This window comes from Thermobia domestica, chromosome 10 (genome assembly GCF_964235325.1).
Source record: "Thermobia domestica chromosome 10, izTheDome1.hap1.1, whole genome shotgun sequence".
In the NCBI taxonomy this organism is placed as follows: domain Eukaryota; kingdom Metazoa; phylum Arthropoda; class Insecta; order Zygentoma; family Lepismatidae; genus Thermobia; species Thermobia domestica.
In genome coordinates this window covers 30,691,319-30,716,855 of record NC_137463.1, presented here as the reverse complement: position 1 = coordinate 30,716,855, position 25,537 = coordinate 30,691,319, and the positions used below count along the sequence as shown (strand labels likewise).

At 32.3% G+C, this 25,537-nt stretch overlaps 1 protein-coding gene across 4 annotated transcripts in view; it reads left to right on the top strand.

The window, feature by feature from the left end:
* Window positions 1-25,537, top strand: part of LOC145662395 (protein nervous wreck-like) — a 554,721-nt gene that overhangs the window by 361,961 nt on the left and 167,223 nt on the right. For all 4 annotated transcript variants that reach the window (XM_081727930.1, XM_081727929.1, XM_081727928.1 and 1 more), the window contains exon 10: window positions 17,678-17,926. In XM_081727930.1, coding sequence (XP_081584056.1) covers window positions 17,678-17,926 — 249 coding nt within the window. The remainder of the gene's footprint in view (window positions 1-17,677; window positions 17,927-25,537) is intronic.

Sequence of the window (25,537 nt, the reverse complement as noted above, 5' to 3'; positions counted from 1 at the left end):
TAGCCGGTTCTATTCTCTATACAGCCTAGACCTCGCACACTATGATTTCTAAGTTCTTTGCAACACTTAAGAAGGGCTTACGCGGAAGAAAGTTTAGCACGGACTAGGAAGTGAAAGCTGCTACATCTACTATCTCACACCACATCTCTGAAAATGGTCTGCAACATGTTTGAGACGCTAGTACATCACTGAAAGCTTTGTACAGAGTGTGAAGGACGTTATCTTGAAAGAAACTCACACTAACACTTATACTGACTCAGACTGCGAATAGTGATGTCAGCTCACGAATTTTCGGAACACCTCACGTAATCACAAAATATTTATAAATAAAAATAAGTCTAAAGACGTTTCCTCGTTAACCCCTCCCAGATCACGTTACCGATTTTGATGAGTTTGGATACATTATTGCTCCCATGCTTAACTTATTACCGCATTTCCAGCAGAGGGAGAGAAGAGGTGAGGGGAAATGACTTGTACAAATAACCGAAAATGTCCAATATTATTGTTCATCCATAGTTTTCGGGGTCGCTCATTGTGCTACCCACGAGACGAGACATTTCTCGTCTCTCGTCTCCTAATGTTGGGGAGATGTACTGTTGAGTAAAATAATGCGTGATCTTTTGAAGATAATGCTTTTGAAAAGCAGAAAAAACATCAACGCTTGATATAAGTTACGGATAAAACATGGTTGAATTCATCCTACCTATTTGAGAAATTATCTAGTGATGCTCACACTTTTTTTATTATTTTAATTTTAATCGAAACAACATAATTAAGGGTATTAGTGATAAATTTATATGCTTTTCATTCACTTAAAAATTCTTCAAAAACTGTCCATAATGAAGAATGTCGAAATAAAACCTTAAAAAGGGAACTACGTATTTTCCCTTTTTTTAAATCCATTTTCCCAGTATTCTTATTTACTCGTAGACATTATCAGAAAGGCACAAAAGGGAATAAGTCAAACAGTAACAAAAAGTTATAAATGTAAAATTGACGAACATTTTTGTTTAAAATAATAAAACGAAAAATATTTTAATATTGACAATTTTTGATAACAACAACACCAAGAATATTTTCTGTTGAAAAAGAAGAATGCTTTATTGATAAAAATAAAACAAAGAAAAGTGTTACTAAAGCAGCAGAACATTTATTGATAGCAATAAAACGAACACTTTTCATTGAAGAAAATTAATATCTTATTGATAACAATAAAACAAAGGAATTGTTCCTATTAGTGAAGACGATTTTTATTTCTATAAGTAAAACAAAGAATAATTTTATTAAAGAAAAGTTTTATTGACAACAATAAAAGAAAGAATATTTTTATTCAAGAGAAAGATAATTTATTGATAACAAACGAATATTTTTATTGAAGAAGAGGAATATTTTATTGATTATTAGCGAAAATTAGAAGAGCAATATTAGTGAAAATAATTATTTTACTAATAATAATAAAACAAAGAAAATTGCTTCTATTAGCAAAGATTTTAATTTTTAACAATAAAACAAAGAACAGTTTAATTAAAGAAGATATTTTACCGATAAGAATAAAACTAATGTTTTTTTTATCGAAGAAGGTGAATATTTTATTGATAACAATAAAACAAGAAATTGTTTCAGTTAGCAAAGATCTTTGTTTTTAACAATAAATGAAAGAATAATTTTATTAAGGAAAATATATTTGATTGGTAAGAATAACATTAATATTTTCATTGAAGAAAATAAATATTTAATTGATAACAATAAATAAAGAATAAGTTTTATTTAATAAGATTATATATTATTGACGACAATAAAACAATTATTTTTATTTAAGAAATGATATGTTTTATTGATAACAATAAAACAATAACACAATATTTGGTATTAACGACAAAGAGTGATTTTTATTAATAACAATAAAGAGAAGAATATATTCTATTGTTGGATTTTTTACTCAATAACAAAATGATTTTTTTTTCTGATCTTTTACTCTTTCAATTCTTTAAAAAATATATAAGAACAGAACAAAAACATTCTCAATTGCCGGAGATTTCTTTTATTGTAGACAATAAAGAGAATCATCTTTTCCATTTTATGAAGACTTTTTACTGATAACAGTAAAAAAAGAAATATTTTCTTTTAGCTACGATGATTTTTATTGATAGTAATGAATACAAAGCAAGGAACATTTTTAACGAAACATTGTTTTGGTTAAATGTTTATATATCTACCATATGCTATCATAAAAATCTACATTGTTTTCTTCAAATTTTGAGTTTTTTTTTTTAATTTTTAAAAGTTTTCCAAAAATTGCAAGAATAATTGATTTGCATTTTCGTCCTGTGTCAGTATATTATAACTAGGGCTCGAAAGTTGAAGACCTAAAAATTGCCTAAAAGGACCTATAAAAAGATCTAAAAATATCTTCATAAAAAGACTTAAAAACTGGAAAAAAGGACGCCAAAATAAGAGCCAATCTAATTAGAATTACCTATTTAATGAATATAATGCACAAACTAAAATAAGAAAACTTCCCCACCCTCACCCCCTGCTGGAGGACATTGTTACCCCTCCTTATCTGACTTGTGATTGTTCCAGATCTGGTCTTAGTCCAGTCGTTTAAGAATGTCTTATCTTTTGAATTTTCTTCACTAAAGAAAAGGTGTTTAAGAGATGGTGGTGATTCGAACTAATGGTCAGTAAATTTATTGTCGAAAGATGAAGTACCAAAAAAGACGTTAAGACCTATAAAAAACTTTTAAAAAGACCAATAAACAAAAAAAGCGCAGAAAAAGGCAAAAAAGGACAAATAAAATCCATTTTCTAGCCTACAATGAGCCAAAATGAACATATATATTATGTTAAGCCTCGCCTTCGGGCACTCGTAAAAAAGAGGAATTTTCCTCAATTTCCGGGCCCTAATTATCACTGTATAGGATGAGACTTAGAGTTTAATGTTTAATCTGAACCACTGTAGTAGGTTTGGTACTTTCTCAATGGAAATTGTTCACAGGACCTCGTGCATCAAAGAAACGCACTCTATCCACTGAATTGGGAAGATGAAAACTACAGCTAAAAGAAAGCAATGTGAGTCAATAAAATACTAGCATCTGATAGACAAATTAAACAAAATGTGACTAATGTAGTATTTCCTTTACAAAATGTGACTAATGTAATATTTCCTTTACAAAATGTGACTAATGTAGTATTTCCTTTACAAAATGTGACTAATGTAATATTTCCTTTACAAAATGTGACTAATGTAGTATTTCCTTTACAAAATATGACTAATGTAATATTTCCTTTATCTTAATCGTTTCCTTTTTATGGTTGTGAACATGAAATGGTCCAGGATTCGATTCCCGATGGGAAAGACTTGAAAATAGAATGCATTATGGTGGTTCGGATGCCACTTTAAGCTGAAGATCCACGTTTCACACAGACTCGGTGTTGAGAAGGAATGTTAAACTGCATCTAACCAATTAATGAACAAGAAATAGTTCAAATCAATTTTTAAAATGCATTGTTTCTCGTTCTAACGCATTTTTCAATGTTCTTGCAATTTTTACAAGATATAGCTGGCTTTTATGGATAAGTTAAAGTGAGAGAAGAAATAAATAGAAGCTAACCTTCTAATTATTCACAATGTATCTGTAACTTAAGAGGCCTCATCACGGCGAAATTAAAATACCGCTAATTTTACAGTAATTGCGTGATATCTTAAAATAGGTAACATATAATCGAAAAGTGGAACAAGAGCGCCCTAGACAATATTATTTTACAAAAGATATAGATATCACTATTCACTTATCTGCTTTCTATTTCCAACCATTTAGAAAATCGGCATTTATTTTCGCGTTTCTAAATGGCTGCAAACAGAAAGCTACTAGGTGGCTCGTGATAACGGTACCTCATGCAAAATAATATTGTCTAGAGCGCTCTTGTTCCACATTTCAATTATTTTTTTATCTATTTGAAGATATCACATAATTACTGTAAAATTAGCGGTATTTTAATTTCGCAGTGATTAGGCCTGAGCTAAGAGGAAAAGAAGTACGCGTATCTTATAACCTACAATATAATGTTAGATGTTATATCAAAGTTGTCGATTTTACTTTCACATGTTCAAAACGAAATGATATTTAATTGAAGTAGCTAACAGTTATGCTATGTAGGCCAAAAAATGGACAATATATAAAAGTTAATTGGAATGAGAGAAACTTGAGAAAAGCCACGGACACAACTTTTGTCTACCAAACGTCAAAGATCTTTTTCAGACAACAGGTGTGATCTATCATGATGTATATAAATAATATTCAAATTTTCAGAACCCAATTCTATCTAGTAATCTCAGGTAAATGTATTGGTATTCCTACAACGTTTAGACTTGACGATGCAGCAAGATGAGATTTTACCAACCAAACTGTTTTAATAATATTTTTCAAAATATGATTACCACTCAAGATTGAATACCAGTAAATAATATTTGTAAAAAGAAATAAAGAGGTGAATTATATTTTGACTGGTGTTTAATATCTGAGGTGAGAATACACTTGCTGATAAGTATGAATAAAAGGTAACTATCTACACATAGGCTGCCTTGACATAGTGTATAAATGCATTTTTACCTCAGCTCTTTTTTAATGTTTTTTCATATGTAGTGTTGTTATTAATCGTCTCCTTGCACTCTTATGTATTGTACAAAATGTTTTTCATAGCATGAGTAGTAGATTTCTGTACTCTTTATCTATTTAAAACTCTTGTTATAACAGATAGACAAAATTACAAGTTAAAAATTTTTCTTTAGTATCTTTTTTCTTTAAAAAAATACTTTCTCTTAGTTTTTTGAACTGCAAACTATTTTAATTAGTAAGCATGACATGAAAAGCATTTTGTCAAATTTGATTCTATTTCTTACCTTCGATGAATACTTCTAACATACTTTATTTACATGTGTGTGTATATATATATCTATATTTCATTTTTTTTATTCGAAATCTTAATACAAGTATTCTTCATCGAAAAAAAAATGTTAAGGCTTACTGAATTTTCTGCTTCAACAAAAACTGAAAACTTAAAATATCTTTCCTTTAAAAAATTGATGGTATAATCATGGCTAGTGAGATACTTTTTTAACCAAAGTTATCCTGAATATCTTAACTTTGTATCCAAATATTTTTATAGTATATTTTGTGGTTATTGTAGTGCATTTGTATTTTCTTCTCGAAAGAGCTTTAATAATTATTGACTTTCAAATTGCTCTTATGTTTTTGTTTTACTCTACAGATTCTTTAGTTTTTGACTAACTTTGTGTGACATCACTTACTTCTTAGTAGAAACTCTATCTTATCTCAAATTAGGTAGTTTTTTTTCTTTCTTTTTCCTATTGTTTACTAAAAGTTTAAATATTTGTGTGAAAATAACTCGGTTCTTTTTCCTTAAAAGTTCATTTTCCTTGTTCTTTAACAATTTTTTTATACAAATGAATCTAAAAATTGAACATTATTTCCAGACCAAGAAAAATAATATATTTGCAAGATAGTATTGGAAAACTTTTTAAAAAATTGCCGTCCAGACCAACAAAAATAAAATATTTGTCAGGTAGTATTGTAATACTTTTTTTAAAAAAAAAATGCCATCGAGACCAACAAAAATAAAATGTTTGCAAGATAGTATTGTAATACATTTTAAAAAATTGCCGTCCAGACTAACAAAAATAAAATGTTTGCCAGGTAGTATTGTAATACTTTAAAAAAAATTGCCGTCCAGACCAACAAAAATAAAATATTTGCAAGATAGTATTGTAATACTTTTTAAAAATTGCCATCCAGACCAACAAAAGTAAAATATTTGCAACACAGTATTGTAACACATTTTTAAAAAATGTTCTCCTTCATATTACTACAACAAAGTCACGTAAAATTTGCTAAAACTAGATGAGATAAAGTGTTGTTTCTTGAGAATTTTGGAAGGGAACTAGTAACAAATGCCAAATATCTTAAAGTCTTGAATTTTTAAAGTGCAAATTATTTTAGTTTTAGAGGAACTTTCAGTTCAATTTGAATTTTGAAAATATATTACTTAAACTGCTACTACTACTACTACTACTACTACTACTACTACTACTACTACTAATAATAATAATAATAATAATAATAATAATAGAAGTCGTTCAGCAATTTTGGGTTTTCTGGCAAATTACTAAAATTGTACATGGGATGCTACAAAAATAATAAGGGCTATGGTATGTCTAATGCAACTAACATTCAAAAAGAAACATTTATGGGCGAGTAATAGAAATATTTTTCAATCTGTAAACGGAAAGACAAGAACTTATAAGCAATACAATAAATTTTCTTTTTAATTGTCAATTTCTAGTTTTCTTTCTTAATCGAAGTAATAGAAGAAGTAAATAAAACATATTTCTTTTTACAGTTATAAAATATATACGTATACTATTAAATAAACTGTCGTTCTAATTTAAAGTTAAGTTTCCTATAAATAATATAATTTACAAACACAGATTTTACTGATATGATGTAATTTCAGTGAAACGAGCAAATTTGTTTAGTTTTATTTCGTTATGTTTATGTTCTTACTACATATTTAATACACTTCATAAAATGACCGAATTCATTCCGAATCTAATGGAAATATAGATCTCTATATTAGTATCTCTGCTAATAATTAAACTATATTTTTTTACCTTAATTTTTCCGTAGATGGTTACATCATCTGTTCAGGATTGGATATTTCGAAACTGTGCGTTTCTTGTCTACGTACTTTATTTAGTTGAAGTCTTTGAAAGGTTTTAAGAAGAAAATAGAAGCTTTTGTGTACTTCTAGAATGCAATTAGTTAAAATTTATGTTTAAAAGAATTGTTAGAATTCAAAGTATGTTTCTCAAAAATGTATGAACAATGAAGTAAATTAATTTTCAGTCTATGTTCTGAAAATAGCTCAATGTTAATAACCGTTATCAAATTTCGCCCCGAGAAGAACTTTCAATAAACAGCGAGGAATAAAAATAGTACTGCAAATATACAGGGTGGCCAGAAAGTCCTTTATATCTTCACTTATTACACTCCTACCTGAATAATACTTGCAGTTATTTGTCCAAAACGTCCGTATAGCATATTTTCGAAATACACTCAGCCCTAGCCAGAAGGCATTACGTTTGGCAACATCGCACGGAAACAAATGAATGCTGAATTGCATTCTAACCCGTTCCTACTACTACTACTACTACTACTACTACTTTTCTTATGAATCTGTATAAGTGCAAGGGCAAACTTATTTTAATGAAAGAAGTTTAATGAAAATTTTTAAAAATAATCGTTAAAATAAATCACTTTTTAAATATTATTTTTAGTCTTATTTTAACGAAAGAAGTGTTATAAAATTTTTTGAAAATAATAAAAAAAACTTTAATAGGCAGAGTTTGAACCCACGCCAACAACTATGTAGGTCATGATTCGTGATCGCGATATAAACGTCATTCATTTTTCCTACATTGTTGCCAAGCGTAACCCCGTTCACAATGCCTTATGGCTAGAGTTCAGTGTATTTCGAAAATACTCGTCCGTATATGGACCTCCATTATCCTTGTACAGCTTCATATGCCTTCATTTCCTCCTCATCATCCGCTTTAGCAGCTGAGGCATCACAAGCTGGAAGGCTTCAAGCACACTTACCCACAGAGCATCATTGTCTACTTACAGCTTCTTCCTAATGTATGATTTGATGATGCCCAATAGGGCATTGTCTGGTGTCGTACGGTTCGGACTTCAAAACGGTCAAGGATAAGGGGCTGGTGAATTTGGGGACAGACGTCATATCAACCAGCCAGTAAGAAGTGCGTTCAGACATAGTGGAAAGTAAGCAGGAGCTCCATCGTGTCGGTAAACAACTTTGTTGTTGATGCCCAGATTCTACAGCTGTGGAAGAAGTCAGTCATTCAACATCTCCAGATAAGTAACCTCGGTCATGGAACATTCAAAGAAGTAAGGATCAAAGATGTGTTGTTCAGTCAATCCCGCCCAAAATATGACGTGCGGAAGAGCCTTCTCAATTTCATGATAAAAATATGGGTTGTCCTTTGCCCATGTGGAGATGTTCTTATCCCATTAACTTCGATAAATAGCATATTGATAAGGGAAAAGAACGCACTTCCGAGCGGGAATGGTGGGGAAGGCCTCCAACAAGATCTGCATGCTTTCTGCCAGCAGTTTAAGTCAACGTCGGTTAGTTCATTGATGGCCATTGGCCGAAATGTGTGCACTCCTACGTTCATTTTTCTGCGTATCTGCATTCTGCTCCTTGCAATTCCAAATCCTACAGAACGCTTTCTGGTCAACTTGCAATGTGAATGTATCACTGATGCACTAACGTTTGCACACATTTCCTTTCGGGTTGATGGGCAACCAGAGAGAAGCTCATCCAAAACACTTCCCGGGCAGAAAGCTTTCTTCTCCCACGTAATCAAAGTCTGATGACTTAGCGGCTCCTTACCGAACCGTTCACGAAATGTATCCATCCCCTGTGGCATATTTTTGTTGCTGTGCTGCGGTTTGTAGACCTACACTCTGGTCTCAAAGCGTTCCTTCAAAGTAATGTCACTGTTATGTCATTGTTGTTCACCAAACACTAAAAGGCAAGAAATGAACTGGTCAATGCACATACTTTATTCTTCTCTCTCCGTGGGGAGTCACGTGGCAGTCACGTCGCAATTTCACATGAGAACCATTGTTGCAATATCAATGATCTTACAGTAAATATCTTACATGAATATTATGATAAAAAGGCCTTGTATCCATCTTAAAAATAAAGATTATAAACAGCCTTGTAAAGAGTTGGAATAGTAGCCTGAAGAAGGAAGTGATATACTTCCTAAACTGTAACATTTCTAATTAATTTATAATAAAGATTATAGACAGCCTTGTAAGAAAGTTGTATTTAGTTTCTGTAAATATCTTAACATCTTTCATTGTTACACACATTTAGTTCGGCTATGAATGGACTTTCTGGCCACACTGTGTAATACAGATTGAGTATGAACGAAGATATGATTCGGGGGAAATTCTCCTCTGTCACAGGTCACCTCCGAAATCATAGCTGGTTGTTATTTTGCAGTTGCTTCACACAATGTCATCCGAACAACAATTAAATCAGTAAACTACCAGCTTGTACCCTATTATCAAAATACTTACTGTGACAGCAGAAGTATTAGCTCCTGTATGTTTCTTAGATACGAAATGGAATTGTTCATAACAGGAACAGTATTTATAAATGTACTGAACACAAAGAAATAAAATTTAAAAGAAATGCATGTTTCATTGAAATTTTACGCTGAAAATTGTGATTATCTTATTACTTTGATAAATAATTGCAAATTTTATATATAATTATTCTTTCAAAGGAAAGCACTTTTTAATAAGTGTAATTTCAGTTTCATAATTTAATTTGATAAATGGGTATATCATATATATGTAAAAACAAAATAGCTAGGTCGCTTGGCTTTCGTGTACTGTGGCTGCTAGCTCGATTCTTGTTAGTATCACAATTTTCGATGTTTATCCAGGATAGTGAGAACGTTTGAGATTCCACCTGAATCATAAAGAACCAAACTTTGTTCTAGACAATCAGAAACATCTTTTTTATGAAAGCTGACGTGTTATTCAACTATTATGAATAATTCATACATTACCTAACTAAAATTCAGCTAACGTTCATTGACTACTGATGATGCTTTTGTAGTACGTGTTACTGCAATGATCTTAAGTTCTTCTGTTAATACAATTTTCATCTATGCTTATATTGAAACCTTCTGAATATTTAAATCACAGGTTATTTTCGTTTTACAGTCATCAATTACCTCACAGACGAAGAGCATTAGCAGATAGCATAGATCAAATGACAAACTATTTTTTATTAAAAAAAATAATTTTAAAAAACTATATTATTTCCTGAGAAGAATCATAATATCATAAACGTTATTTAACAACTATTATAATTTATAAATGCAAAAAACAACTCTTAAAAAAGATAAATATATCGGTAAGAGTATGCAGAACTCTTGCTTTCCGGGACTACTCTTTTGCCACACCAACATTTATTTCTTCAAAGATGAAGAATACTATTGAGAAATAAAGGATATTTGGAAATACATACAAAGAAATCAACTTTAATTTTTAAAATAAAAGAGCATCCTTTTAGTCAGGTTAATATAGTTTTTTAAAAACTTTTGAAAGATTATCACGTATGGTGGTATCTATTTGAATGTAGTAGAAGCTCAGTCTTGATGAGGCTGCATAATATGATTGGAAATCATCTATATGGTCGGGAATGATCGTACATCATTACTTCTCTAAATTTTAAGAAAGTGATGAAAGAGGTGGTGAGGTGATTTTTGGTTTAACGTCCCGTTCAGCAGTGAGGTTATATGAGACGTGGACTTACTTATTAACGTGGAATCCGAACCACATGAACTCCCGCCCGGAATCAAACCCGGGTAAAGTAATGAAAGACAGGAAGAGTAATGAAAAACAAGTTAAATCATGCGTTAATGCCAACTCCCCAAATAATGAAAAAAGTATAGTTTGAAAAAAATCTTAAATGTTAATCATAATTCTAGAAATCAAACAAGGGTATTCGGCTTTACACAGAAAAACTACCACAATAATTACTCAGTTCACGCTTTTTCTCTTTAATTGAGAAAAACAAGACTTCTATTTATTATAGACAACTAAGTAGAACTAGAGAAATACTTCAATGTTTAATAGATTTACTTTCCAATGGTTCAAGTTCTAAAAATCACCAAAACTTAATTTTTTTTTCAAAACAAATCGATTTACATGCAGTGTTCAAAGATCTTATGTTAGATGGTAACAATAAATTACTTTAGTCTTTTTAAACAAATTAAGTTTTGCTATAAAATTCGGCCCCCAGAAAACTAATTAGGATCATTTTATATATGAAACCAATATTAGTTATTTAACTTAATTTATAAAAAGGTTTCAAATTTAATAAAATCAATTTATAAGTAATATAGAAAAATTTTGTATAAACAATAAATTACTTCGATCTTTCTAAAAAAAACTCAATATTCAAAAATTCTCAAGAATATGAGGAAAACTACTTATTTATCATTTTATAGGCCCTATATAAAATCAATTTTAGTTTCTGGATCAAAAGATCAAATATATTTTAAAAGTTTTCTTGTAAGCTTTATATCTGGAGAACTACATATACTGTAGGCAAACTCAAACTATTTCTTAACTCAGTATGATGTTTATTCCGTAGTAAATACGAAAACTCGATTTAGGGTCTGTTCAAAAATTGTGTGGTCCCTAACCCAAAAATGCATCAAATGATCCAATATATTTTAATCAAAAATTTTCTTGTACCCCTTATATCTGGAGAACTACATATAGTGTAGCCAAACCCAAACTTTTACTTAACTCAATATGATGTGCTTATTCCGAAGGAAAAAAACGAAAACGAAAACTCGATTTAGGGACCGTTTAAAAATGTTGTGGTCCCTGATCCAAAAACTAATTCTTGGACAAGATCGCAATCTTTCGATTCTTCTTTTTTTTCCCTAAAATTCTTGTTAATTCAGATATAAAAGTTTTAGCGATAAATATAAAATATTCAAACCTTTAATCAAAATTTAAACATTCTTAAAAATAAATTCGTGGACATGTCGTAAATGATGATTAACTTTAACAATTTAGGGAAAAACCATTACGATGATTACGAAATAAGAATAATGCAGAAAACTAAAGTAAGCCTTACTTTTTATTAAAAAAGAAACAGAAGTAAGATAAAGTAAACTAGAAATATATATTTAAAACAAAGATACACTTGCAATCACATTATATATATATATATATATATATATATATATATATATATATATATATATATATATATATATATATATATATATATATATATAATTAAAAAGAAAACAAAAAACATGTTTTTAAAATATAATTCAATGCTTCTTATCTTCTTTCTTGATGTGCTTTAATTAAGTTTGTTCCTTTTATTATATATATGATTAAAAACAAATTAAGCATAGACTTTCTTTGTTCCCTTATTTCCAAAAAAAGAAATTAAAACGTTAATTCATTTCTTTTATCTTCTTTGCTTAATCCGTTATCCCATCTGACTGGTTATGAAGGTATACTTCAAGGTTAGTGTACTCTTACAGATCCCAAATCCAAAAATTTTTTATTTTATTATTTTTTAATTGTTTAATTTAATTTTTTAAAATTTATTTGGATTGCTTGATTTAACTATTTTTTAAAAGAAAATCTTCCCCCTATATTCTATTGTAAACACTTTTTTTTTGCAAAGTACAAAATATACTGAATAACTATAGCATGGAACGCAAATATTTCACTTTTGTTTCTATGTTTGCGTCTGCATATTATTGTTTGATTTTTTAAAAATCCTGTTTACGTATATATTTACACATTTGTGCTTGCTGTTTAACAAGTCTTGTTTCTTCATATATGAAGTGTTTTACTGTTATTTGTTGCCCTGTTTGTTTATTTGTTTTCAATTCACTTATTTACCATTTGATTATTGTTATTATCATTATACATCTTAACATAATTTCATCTTTGTATACCTGTGATTTGTACGTTCATTTCCTAGATGAGTGCGAGGAGTTGTGATTTCACTTGGCGTTGGTGTACCCAATAATTATTTTTGGTTAGACCAATTAGGAAGCAGAATGTTGCAGAATAATCAATAGTTTTAATCTTAGTTAAATGAAAACAAGAAAATTATGGGGAAAAGTCCCTAGTAGTAGAGATAACTTGCAAACTGCTTGTTGTAAGCTTGAATTGCAAGTCTGCCAAGCTTGCATCCAGCTTGATTGGAAAATGTGCAAGCATGCCGCAAGTTGGATTCCAGTAACAAAGTTATATGGGGCAATCTTGCATTCAGTGTTCCATTCAAGCTTGACGCAATCGTTTTAGAAGTAAAGAGCCAATGAACGGCCAGTGATGCTATGGCGCTGTACGAAGGGTCTAAAGCATCGCTAACAAATACAACAAAAGGCAGATTGTATGAAAGCATGCGTTTCAAATGCAAGCGTAGAAAGAAAAAAGCCAAGCATGCACCAACTAGCCGAAAGCTTTCTTGCTACTAGGTGTAGCATAGTTAACAAAAATTCTAAATTACAGTAAAATGTATGATTATCATAGCCGATTAGTTTTTTTTTAGTAATTAACTTACTCTTATCTATGACTATGATATATATTTACACCAACATGTTGAATGTAATGGCATTCCTTCAGGTCTAGCGGCTAGCACGCGCATCATTGGTCCACGTGGTCCTGGGTTTGATCCCGTTGGGAAGTCATTCTATGCATTATCGTAGTTCAGATTTCACATTATACTGTAGGTCAATGTCTTATATAGACTTGGTACTGAAAACGAGCAATGAATTTCAACAAACAAACAAACGATGAGAATAAGGAATATTTCCAGGTTTTACTAACCTGAATATTTCTTTCTCTATCAATAAAGATTACCATCAATATCTTTGAAATTATGTTTAAATGTGTTACCGGTTACCATAAATTCTGTGTGGTGTAAAAATTGTATGGTGTTTCGTCATATCTACCTGAACACGGCTTAAATATGGTGTAAACCTGTAGAAAATACCTTCAGAACTTGTTCGATACATCATTGAACTTCGCAATAAATATCAAACTAATTACTCCTCCTTAATTAATTTTGCTACCAATAACTTTAAAATGATTGGAGTAATTTATTTTCGTAAGGCAAAAAGGACATGACTGTTCCTAGTTAACATAAAGCAGCACTTAAGTAGACATTTTTAAATTCACAGCCCTTTTCGTCAACTTGTACCCCTACCCAAAGTCGTACCGAGAGAAAAAAATCGGAGAGATTTTGACTTTTTTTAAAAAAAAAAGTGACTTCAGATAGACTGTAAAGTTGAAAATTGTTTGGGGAGCTGTCTTCTAATCTCTAACAATTCTTGCAACCATCTTGCAATTCCGGAATCAAATCTGGGACCACAGTATCATAGAGGAAGGCTCTATTACTTCGCAGGAAACATCTTGAACATGCCATTAGCGAGGCATATGTCAGCTATCAGTAACAACGCATTTCACTAACTTCGAGAATCCTCGTCTATAGCACCAGAATCTTAAAATTTTTGGACAAGAGTTCAATTTCCAACGTATATCTGGCGATCTAATCTTTATTATAAATAGAATTGAAGAAGTTATAGCTGCCATGTTTTTCAACAGAGCGAATCTATAACATCAGCAACATTCTACTTGATCTGTTTATTACCCTTTTAACGTTTTAACCAACTCGTTATTTTTTCTTCTTATTTCTTTATCTGTCTTTTGCATTTTTAATGTTGTGTTGCATCTAATTCACTTTTGAGAGTTTTATATGAATAATAAGAATTAGTGATTATCATGCACAGCAAGTGATAGTAAATCCCTATTACTCCAAACTTAGATTTAGGTCACATACTGTGTATGTCATATAGGTGAATGAATGTTCCTGTTACTCCATAAAGTGATTACATATCAACATTGTGCATTAGATACATTCGTAAACATCTCAAAGCAGGTAAGATTTTAAGAAAAGTTAAAGATATATATATAGTATTTGTTAAAAATTAAAAAAAAAAAAAAGAGATTGGATTTGAAATATGCACATTTCTTTTAGTTTTAATATTCTAGGTGAAATACACTCACGTGGATACATTCACATACTGAAGTAAACTACACTCACCACATGCTTATACAGTACACTCACACACTGAAAAAGAGTCATCAGAAATTGTAAATTGTTGATCACACATTAGTCACAAATTGGTACTGATTTGTTAAAGGGTACGCCCTCTTTCACGGAAGAAATACTATGAAAAAAAAAATAAGGCAAAGATTGTAAGATGATGTGATCATTAATATTTTATTTTTAGTTGTTATAAGCTGATGAAGATCTCTAATACTGCAATTAAATAGGAAACAAATGTGAATTTTATGATGCAAATTTGTCAGATGAATGGATAGCTAAAGGACACAAGCCATCCAGAGATTTAAGAACTTCGTGATTATCAAGTAGCGAAGACCTTTCAACGACAAATTGTAAATATTCTATAAAAAGTGTTTCAAAATGAATATAAGGGCTTTGTAGTATTTATTATAATTAACTTATAATTATAAATAACACATCAAATAAAAAAGAGTAGCTCAAACAGTTTTGTACACACACGTGCACATGCACTGTTTCCTCTGTCTGCCGTTAGAAAGCGCTAGTAGCAAAGATGGCGACCAGTGTGCAGAAAGCTTTTTGTGTTTTACATTTTGCAAAGACTGAATCTGTAGTTATAGTGCAATAATCTCTGTGGAGAACTTTTAGAGAAACGCTTAAAGCTACGTTCTTATCGTTTGTAGTTGCTACAAACTCTAAAGCCTACAAACTACGGTTTAAGTGCCAACTTTGAAATAAAATGTTGCTGCATGACGATGGATCGTGTCGTCTTCAGTGATAAATCGACATTTCACGTAAATGGTGATGTGAACACTCATAATATGTCTCCCCGAAATTGAATGTGTTTTGTTCCATATCCTGGCCGATGTTTATGGGCCTTTCTCGCCTATCGATTCGATGTGTGCCGTGTGATGACTGATGTTCACATTGAACACCTGTAGCAAAAACTGTTTAAGTTGAATTTACATTTGATGCATTATTTATAATTGTACGTTAAATGTAATAAATACTACAAAGCCTTAAGACCCCGATGTTCATTTTGAAACATTCTGTGTAACGTGTTAAGGTATTATTGTGACCACAACGACTCGTGGGCCCTGGGCTCTATACCAATCAAATGTTTTGCTCCACGTGTGACACATCGGAAGATCTCGATAGAATTCATTTAATACGACAAAAAAAAAAAAAGCATTTAAAGAACTATACCACGAACGGTAACATATATTTGAATTAACTGATAACAATGATAACAGTGAAAATATAGAACAACAACAACAAAAATTAACAAAACAAAATAACTTATTCGCAATCTGATAACACTGTAAGCCTGTAACACTGTAAAGTTTCAGAATGATTGACCGGAACACATCCACGCATTGTATTGGGTGGTGAAATCGGTAAATCTAAGTCAAGCTTCATGACGTTAAAATTCAAAAAAGGGTGAGGTTAAAGAGACTTAAGCCTAACGTTGTCTCACATATTATATGAATATATTTTTCATAACAGCGTTTTTTGTACATTTTTAAATATTCGAGCGAAGTTTAGTATTTCCATTTGAATTTATAGTCTTCAGTCTGCTTTTTTGCCTACTCAATCAATATATATGCGCCTGGTCTATAAGTTTAAAATATTAAATATGTAGTTTAGTGCGTTTCTTGACCAGTGCAGTATCACTACGTAGTAGAAATCACGGAATATGCGAATGCATATTGATTTAATTATTTTGAGCTCAGTTGTCTTGAACGATGATCGTTTAGTACGTATTCTGCATATTCACGTATTTCATATTCTACTTGAAAATTTGAGTTACATGTTTGAGATAGCAAAGAGAAACAACATGCCGCAATAAAATTTTGATGCAAAACTGGTTACTTTCATTTTAGATTGAAAACATTGGCTTTACCGAATGCATTCTACGTATTTTTTTTTGATACCCATGGTATTTTCTTGTTGTCCGTAGTAATGTGTAAGTTCCTATAATTCTATGCGTTGTTGAATTGTGTATCTGTCCACGGGTGAGGTTAGATTTACATTGAAATTACACCATCACAGACTACTACACTCAACTGTCACAATTTCATCTCAGAGGTAGTTAAATTTACATCAAAATTGCACCATCTGGTCGTGATGTGATGTCACATGGTAATTAGTCCACTTTGCACACACAACTTTATTGATAAAAAGAGCGATTTACTTACGTTATGAAACATAGCTGAGCAAGGAAGGGGTTAGAAGCACCGCAGGGCTCGTTTGATTCCACCTTTGCCCCATAATAATACCATGTGATATTACGTCACGCTCGAGTGGTAGAACTTTGATGTAAATCTAACCTCATCCTTTAAATCCCGCCAGTCCAGTTAGTGTTATCAGAACATGATTTCAAAGTTCTCACGTTTTGATTGGTAGACAATTCATATGCATCCAAGCTATTGGTAATAGCTTAAGAGAATTGAACATTATTAGTAAGTTTTTGTCAAATAAATGGCAAATGTTAACATCTATTAACAAAAACTTTGTATTGATAGCGTTTATAAGCAGGTATTAATTCTTATGGAGAGAAAAATTTTATGCAATTAATAACGTTATTATGGAAAGTCCTTAATTGAATTAATTGAACAATAGTAATTTTCATTGAACACTTTTCACTCAGAGCTTCACTTATCATTTTTCAAGCGATCACACTTAACTATTGCATTTCAGATTTGTTATTATATTTTAAATATTATAATCTATAAAATTAGTTGAACATTTCACGTAGCTTGAGGCACAAATTTACACTTTAATCATAGTTACTATAAGAAACATTTGCTTCTGCCAAGTATATATATATACTTTGCTTAACTTAAAGCCAAAATTTCACATGTAGTTTATAATAATATATCTAATGAATTCCGATTGTTTTGTTTATTTCTCGCAGTTAACAAGGGATTACAATATGCAATGCTGTTACCTCTACTACCCTGTGTTGAAGCAACACATCCAGTACGAATTTGAGCCGTGTGACAATGACCCTATAGACAAAGTAACCGTGGACCATAACGCAGTGCAGACCCTGAACAAGGAAGCTAAGAAGTGGGCAGCAAGAATCGCCAAGGAAACTCACAATATCCGAGAAAATTCGAAGAAATTGCAAATGTACCAAAGCATGAAGGATTCTGGACAAAGGGTAAGTGGTATAAATATTTTTTTTAAAGTAATTTGTGTATTACGTTTTTTTTTTTTTTGATACAATAAAATTCCAAAGTTGAAGCAAGAATTACTAAATTTGAGGAGCAGTAGATATAACTGTTGATTAAGTAGATATAAATGGGTTAATTAAGGCGAAAACAACTAGGGATGCGCACGAGACAAGATTTGTGGCTGTCTCGTCTCGAAAATGTGCTGTAAAAGTGATGTCTCGACTCGAAAAATGTATATTTCTCTATTGAAAGAGCCGTGCCTCGACTCGAATTTTGGCAAGAAAATCCTGTCTCGACTCGTCTCGTGCGCATCCCTAAAAACAACAACCTTGATATCAGTGGCGGCGATTAAACGTTAAAAGTGAGAGGGCAAGACATAGTCTGAATATTTGTATATCAATGTTAGTTTCCATGATTGATGCTAACACTTTGCTTCACAAAAGGTTGTATAACTAATAGAATACTATCTTTTTCAGTTAAAATATCGTATATCGTATTTCTATTTTATTAACCCATTATCAGCCATTGTCCCTCTTTTTGGGACGTTTATTTTACTATTTTTTGAAAGTGTTTGGAAAGATATTCTTCCAATATTTCATTTCCTCTCATTTGTTCACAGTCTCTTCTGCATGATACAGAATTCACCTATTAAATTCCCTGCTTTTAGTCGACTTTATATCTCAAACAGTTATGAATAAACACATTTTATGACATTAACAACGATACAAGTGTTTGGCTGGTAATGGGTTAAGTAAATTGACAAGAGATACACAAATAGATATGAACCCTTTGTACTCTTAAACAAGGAAGGTGTAAGTTGATTCCTTGCTCATGAACATCTTAAAATTCTGTCTGGAAAATTGTGTGATCAGATTATTTAATAACAAATTTACAAAACAAATAAATAGAAAGGATAATATTAATTATAGTAATGAATAATAAGGCTTGTTTTGCGAAAGTTATATTGAAACTGAAGATTAATGGACAACTTATATTTTTAATTCCACACATGCCATTAAATGTATGTTATTACTCATAGGAAATGAAAAACAGTAAATACTACAATCATATACTACGACATTTAAAGAAATATTTAGTTTTGCAACTTCCCGAAACATGTTCGTTGCCATTAGGTGCAGTTTTCACTTTCTTAAAATGCATCAAAACACAATACCTAGAATCACTTCACGCCCCAGTTATACAGAATAACCCTAAAACCTATTAGAATTATGTTGAAGTCACTAAATTTATTTATAATTGTATATACACTCGTATACCCGTAAACAAACTACTTATGTTCGTATATTACACTACAAAACAATGGAAAAGGTAGAAGTTGTTTCTTATTACTCTCTTTCTAATCAATATTCCTTACTATTAGGAAAAAGAAAATACATTTTAGGAACTGTCAATTTTTGTGCAATTAAAGAATAACTTGTGAAAGATTTTTATTTTATTTTTTATTTATTTATTTATTTATTGCGAAATGATATCTCAATTAGTTTCAACTTGGCTGACTAACATATCGAGGCCTTGTAAGAAGAAATGAAAGTACGCTGGTATTGTTGCGCTCCAACAGGTTAATTTTTGGGCCATTTTCCGTGGCAATTAAAACCAATTCCTGCACCTTCCTTAACACGGGAAGACAACCAATACGTACTCACGTAACGGCAAATATTATATGGCATTTTTTTTCTATGAACCAGTACTACATACAATAACTTTATATTTCCAATTGAAACTATATACATTAATGGGTCCCTTCAAAAAAGTGGGGGACAACTGCCCCCCTTTGCCCCCCTAATCGCCGCCTATGCTTGATATCGTCAGACGTTTGAGTCATTTTAACTCCATACCTCTGTTTCGTAAAACGAAAACTAATAAAACAACAATAGATAGATTTCATCAGCTAGCTGACAGTGTATTTTTATATAAAGTGTCCCACAAAGAACGCAGCTTTTGAAATGACCGCCATTTTTGTTCTAGTAAGTTGGCAGCACTGAGCGTTACACGGTTGATCATGCGCTATTCAGCGTTCTGTGACTGCCAAGGATGTTATAAAATAGAGGATCTGCCTATACAACAAAATCGTGAAGCCATACGTCACACTTTCGCCTTTCGCCAACACTCTGCCCACTTCGTCCTATCAGATCACATTGTTTTTCGCCAACATTCATGGCGGAAACAATAGTAGCCAGTCAAGCGTATCGATGCTCGGTTGTTTTTTTGACTTCGGGCAGATCCTCTATTTTATTTTTATAATATCCTTGATGACTACTAACCACAAAGTGAACAGATTAAAATCGTGTAACGCTCAGTGCTGCCAACTTACTAGAAAAGAAATGACTTTTAAAAAAAAAAAAAAAGTTGCATACACAATTTATTTTAGCAGAATAAAATCTATCTCGTATTATTGATAACAAATGACATACGTTTTAGCGCAATAAAAATTTATTTTTTCTCAAAAGTTTCGCATGAAATGTTACCCGTCATTTTATCGTCTAGTTTGATGTCATCAATCAATTATTGTGCGTCAGCATCTATCTTTGTGCAATATTATAGTTAATTAAAACTTTAAAGTCTGAGAGTTAATCATAATTTAGGGTTACACTTTATTAACCATATAGTGTACTATCGTGTTACTTGCGTCATAATGAAGAACTCGATAAGGATATACTTCAGTATCAGTTTCATCTTGATAGATGGCATGGTTGTCGTACACCGTCAATTTTTAGGTTCACAAAAATATTCGTTTCTTTCGATGTTCTCGAAAACTCCACATGAGAATTTAGTCACCCAAAATAAACGTTAGAAATACAAAAGCCATGGTGATTAGAGCGAAGCGGTTGGTATCAAATATAGAAGTAGGAAGGGAGAAAATAGAACAGGTGACTAGTTTTCGATTATATTATTAGTAATGATATGATGTGTAAACATGAAATAAAACCAAGAATAGGATTGGCGAAAGAAAACTTTAGGAAGAAGAAAAGTTAATTTTTGTGGGACCTTGAATAAAGAGTTGGAAAGAAGACTCATAAAACGCTTCGTGTAGAGTATTATACTATATAGGTCAGAAACATAGACATTATGCAAAATTGTTTAACCCTTTTCTTGACAATGTATCCTTTGGGATACATATTTTTTGAACATTTTTCATTCTTTGATTACCTATTTTGGCAATGTATCCTATGGGATACATTACATCACAGCCTTGTCTAAATAAAACATGTAACTAAAATGTGCAATTATCTATTCTTTTATAATGGCAAGGAAATCGCATCCAGTACTTTTCTGAGCAACACAAGTGTCCTTGACAAGAAAAGGGTTTAAAAAAACGACTGGAAGCTTCCGAAATATGGGTTTGAAGAAGAATATAGAGAACTAAATGGGTCGAGCGGAAAATGAATGGCAGTGTATTAGAAATGGTGGGGGGAGGAAAGAAGAATTTTAGATAGTATTAAGAAAAGGAAGAGAAATTGATGGGATATTGACTAACAGTAAGAAGAAACTGTATTATGAGGAACGTGCTAGAAGGTATGGTGGCAGAAAATAAGTAATGGAAGATATTAAAACAGAGAAATCGTACGTGAAGACGAAGAAGTTAGCAGAAGACCGTGGAGTATGAAAGCTTCTGAGTTGTGGCAAGCGATCTATCAATAATGGCACAATACCTATGATGATGATGATGATATCAGTTTGTTTAGCGTAATAAGATCTATGGATTGGTATATCTTATCTTCGGAATATCTTTTTCGGTTATGCATGAATAAATGGTACAATAATGATTCACAAAGATGAAAGAGGATTCAACTTGTCTAGATAATAACGATTTGCCTAGATTCGACTTTGTAGATACTCGTAGATTGGGAACCCTACACTAAAAGTACAAAAAGAGACCAAATCGCTAAACCCGCGTCTTACAGAAATAGTGAAGTGAGATAGGGAACCCTACACTAAAAGTACAAAAAGAGACCAAATCGCTAAACCCGCGTCTTACAGAGATAATGAAGTGAGATAGGGAACCCTACACTAAAAGTACAAAAAGAGACCAAATCGCTAAACCCGCGTCTTACAGAGATAATGAAGTGAGATAGGGAACCCTACACTAAAAATACAAAAAGAGACCAAATCGCTAAACCCGCGTCTTACAGAGATAATGAAGTGAGATAGGGAATCCTACACTAAAAGTACAAAAAGAGACCAAATCGCTAAACCCGCATCTTACAGAAATAATGAAGTGAGATAGGGAATCCTACACTAAAAGTACAAAAAGAGACCAAATCGATAAACCCGCGTCTTACAGAAATAATGAAGATAGCAGTTTTAATGAATATTAGGATGTTAGCACTTTTGCTCTTCGTAAATGGTAAGATACAACTTAAAATGAAATGAAATCTTTGAGTTGTACGTCCCACGGTTATGCCGGTTAGGCTAAAGGAGACAGTGATGATGAGTAATGAATGAAATGGTGGAATGAAGAAAATGGGAGAAAACGGGAGAACCCCGAGAAAACCCACGGTGTTTGTCCACCACAAAGTTCACTTGACAGGGGCTGGGATCGAACCCGGGACCCCAAGCACCAGAGGTGAACGCTCTACCACTGAGTCACCGCGGCCTCGAGATACAACTTAAGATGTAATATAAATACATTTGTAAGATCACTTTGAAAGACATTTTTCCAGGCTAAGAAAAAGAACCGAGGACTCTCATCTTGATACTTAAGCGCGAAAGAAAATGGCACTACAATATATGTGATTGCAGAAGACCAAAATACATCTTAAATATACTGGGACGGTTGTCAGGTTAAGTTGCCAAGTTTGGTGAAAAATTAAGACGTCCTGAAACATAAAATTTCACTTTTGGAGTGTGTTTGCTTCATTTTTGGAACACGCTTACTGCTTATATTGTTGATATACATGACATGTTCAGAGCAAATATTTATAATCTACCTTGACCCACGTCATTTTATGTTTTCTTACTTGTATACAATTTTATTGTATGACACTAACCTGCACCACACATGTTCAGTACTTGGAGTTCCCAACTCATCTAGATTGATAAGTTTATTTTCTAATTTTTGACATATTTTCTTGGTTCTATATGGTTATATCTTTTGTTTCTACGAAGGCAAGTTAGATCAATTTATATGTCTTTAACAAGTCCTTTCAATATGGTCTGAAAGAACTTAGTGGATTTTTACATTTCACTCCCATTTTTATGCTTTGATTTGGCTTTGATTTGAGTTTAGTGCTTCTTTTACCAGCGAGGCTACATGAGATGTGGGCCTAGAACTTAACGTGGGATCCGAACCACATGATCTCTCGCCGGGAATCGAACTTGGGTCTTTAGAGCTGGAGGCTTGTACGTTAACCGTATGGTCACAAAGAAAGTCTGTGAAAAAACACTGAAATTATATCGCCGAACTAGTATCCTTCATGTCGTCAGGCCTGGAACCATTTTGTTTCGTGTTTGGAAAGCAAAATGGCCGTCTTCCCGGTTTGAGGTTATACATAATTGCTAACAATGATGTGCAATGATTGAAATGCAACTGTTCCATGTAACAAAAGGTGTGGTTAATGCAGCAAAAAAAAAAAAAAAAAAAAACAATAATGTTCATATGCGTGTTTAAAGTTGACTAAGAGCTCTAAAAGACGAGAACCTACATACACTTTGAAATGTTGCTAATTCACAAAATGCACCAGGATTTAGCCTTATAGGCACGAATATCCAGTTACGAAATCGATGTAAGGTTACGTAACGCCACGTCGTACCAGGTGCCTTCTCTAAATCGAACAATACTGCAACAAGCTGATCCCATTTGAGAAAGGTCTCTTGAATCTGGCCTTCTAGGTAAGAGAGATGTCAATAATGGAACAAAAGGAGCAAGTTCCATGAGGTTTAAGAATGCCGAGACTGGCAGTTGAAGTTGATAATAAAGCTGAAGCAGATTGGTGTCTGGAAAGGCTTCAGAGTGAGGAGTGTATATGGAACAAATGGTAAGAGGGCGAAGAAGGAAAAGTCGCACAGCAACTGCTTGCAATCGGAAAACGATGTGAATGTGCTGAAAATCGGAGACATCTATGGCCATGCCACCAAGAATTGGGACATTACTATCCTTATCACGTCTATAAATCGTAAAACAAGAGAAAGTAAACGACTGGGTAAACTTGAAACCTTTTCTGCAAAATAACAAGTGTTGGTGAGGGTTCAGAGACAAATTGTTTCGATTCCTCAAGATGAGGTTTGATTGAAGAATCGTCATTGTGCGAAAACATTAACGTTTAATAGGAACTTCACGGCGAGTACTAACGACCGTCTACTCACTATCGATGAGTTCATTTTTCACCATATCAGTTCGGGTGTATGTGGTTTACAAATGGACAGAAATGTCGATTTCTTCTTATCTCTTCGATATCTTATCGATTTCTTCGATCATTCAATTATCGAAGATGCTCGTCAGGTTTTAGACTAGCAATGTAAATGGAGTAGGAATGAGATGAAGTTTTCCGGAGTCCACCTCTAAGAGAAACACGTGGGGTTTTGAGAGGTTTGCTAGTTGAAGCTAATATTGGAGTTTTTGATGCAGGTCACATTTCGTTAACGAGGTCAATTTGAGTGTAAATGTCAGAGGTATGGGTTGCAACAGACTTCCAGGAATTACCGGCTACCCTGACAGGAGGAGAAGTTGGATCGCTCTCTTTTTTGACGCCACTTAGCTTCAGTAGCAGAAAATATTCTTGGATACATTTAATTTTCGGATACGTTCCTGCCTAAAAAACTGGAGAATCGCTACATCAAGCAAAGTTATCTCTCTTGCAGTTAATACAAAAGAACTTGAGCGCCGTACAGGGTTCTTTACTATGACTTACCTGGCTACAATTACCTCAAATAGCAGCTATCTTGTTACACGACGTACTAGCTTGCCCAAATGCTGACGTTTAAAATATCGGATCGGACTAGGAATCTACGAACTTTTAGAGAGTAATAGCCAACCTTGACGTATTTCGGAGCATAGAATAACTGAAAGTGGGAATCAGTTACTGAGTAGTAACCACTTCACCTGACTTCTGATTTTTAATGAGATCTATTTCTACAACATGTTGAGCAGCTAACTCGAATTTGGTATTGTCTTTGGTGGTGTTCTTCATATCATCGAAGTATACGCTTAAATAAAGCGTTAAAAGTAAACAAAATCATAGATTATAGTTGTATTCCGTAAACCGTACCTCAAATCTTGTGTAAAGTAAAACAAGTCATATTATAGTTAGTGTAAAATCGGAAATGTAGATTTCTAAATTATCATCCAAATGCCGAAATAACTTTAAAGTTTGAAAAATCATTATTCTTGTATCAATGTTGCAATAAAAACAAATAAATTTACTATGACCACATTTCACAGCGATTTTTCAAAATTTCAAAGTTTCTTACATAGTGCTTTTCCTAACTTACACGACTTCATACACTCACGCGAACATTAGAAATAAATATAGAGTAAGCACTTTCCATAAAAGCCACATCAATGTGTATGACTGGCGTCAACCCAATATGTGTAAGTCGAAAATTAAATTTGTGATTAGATGTTATCTGATTTTGAGTTT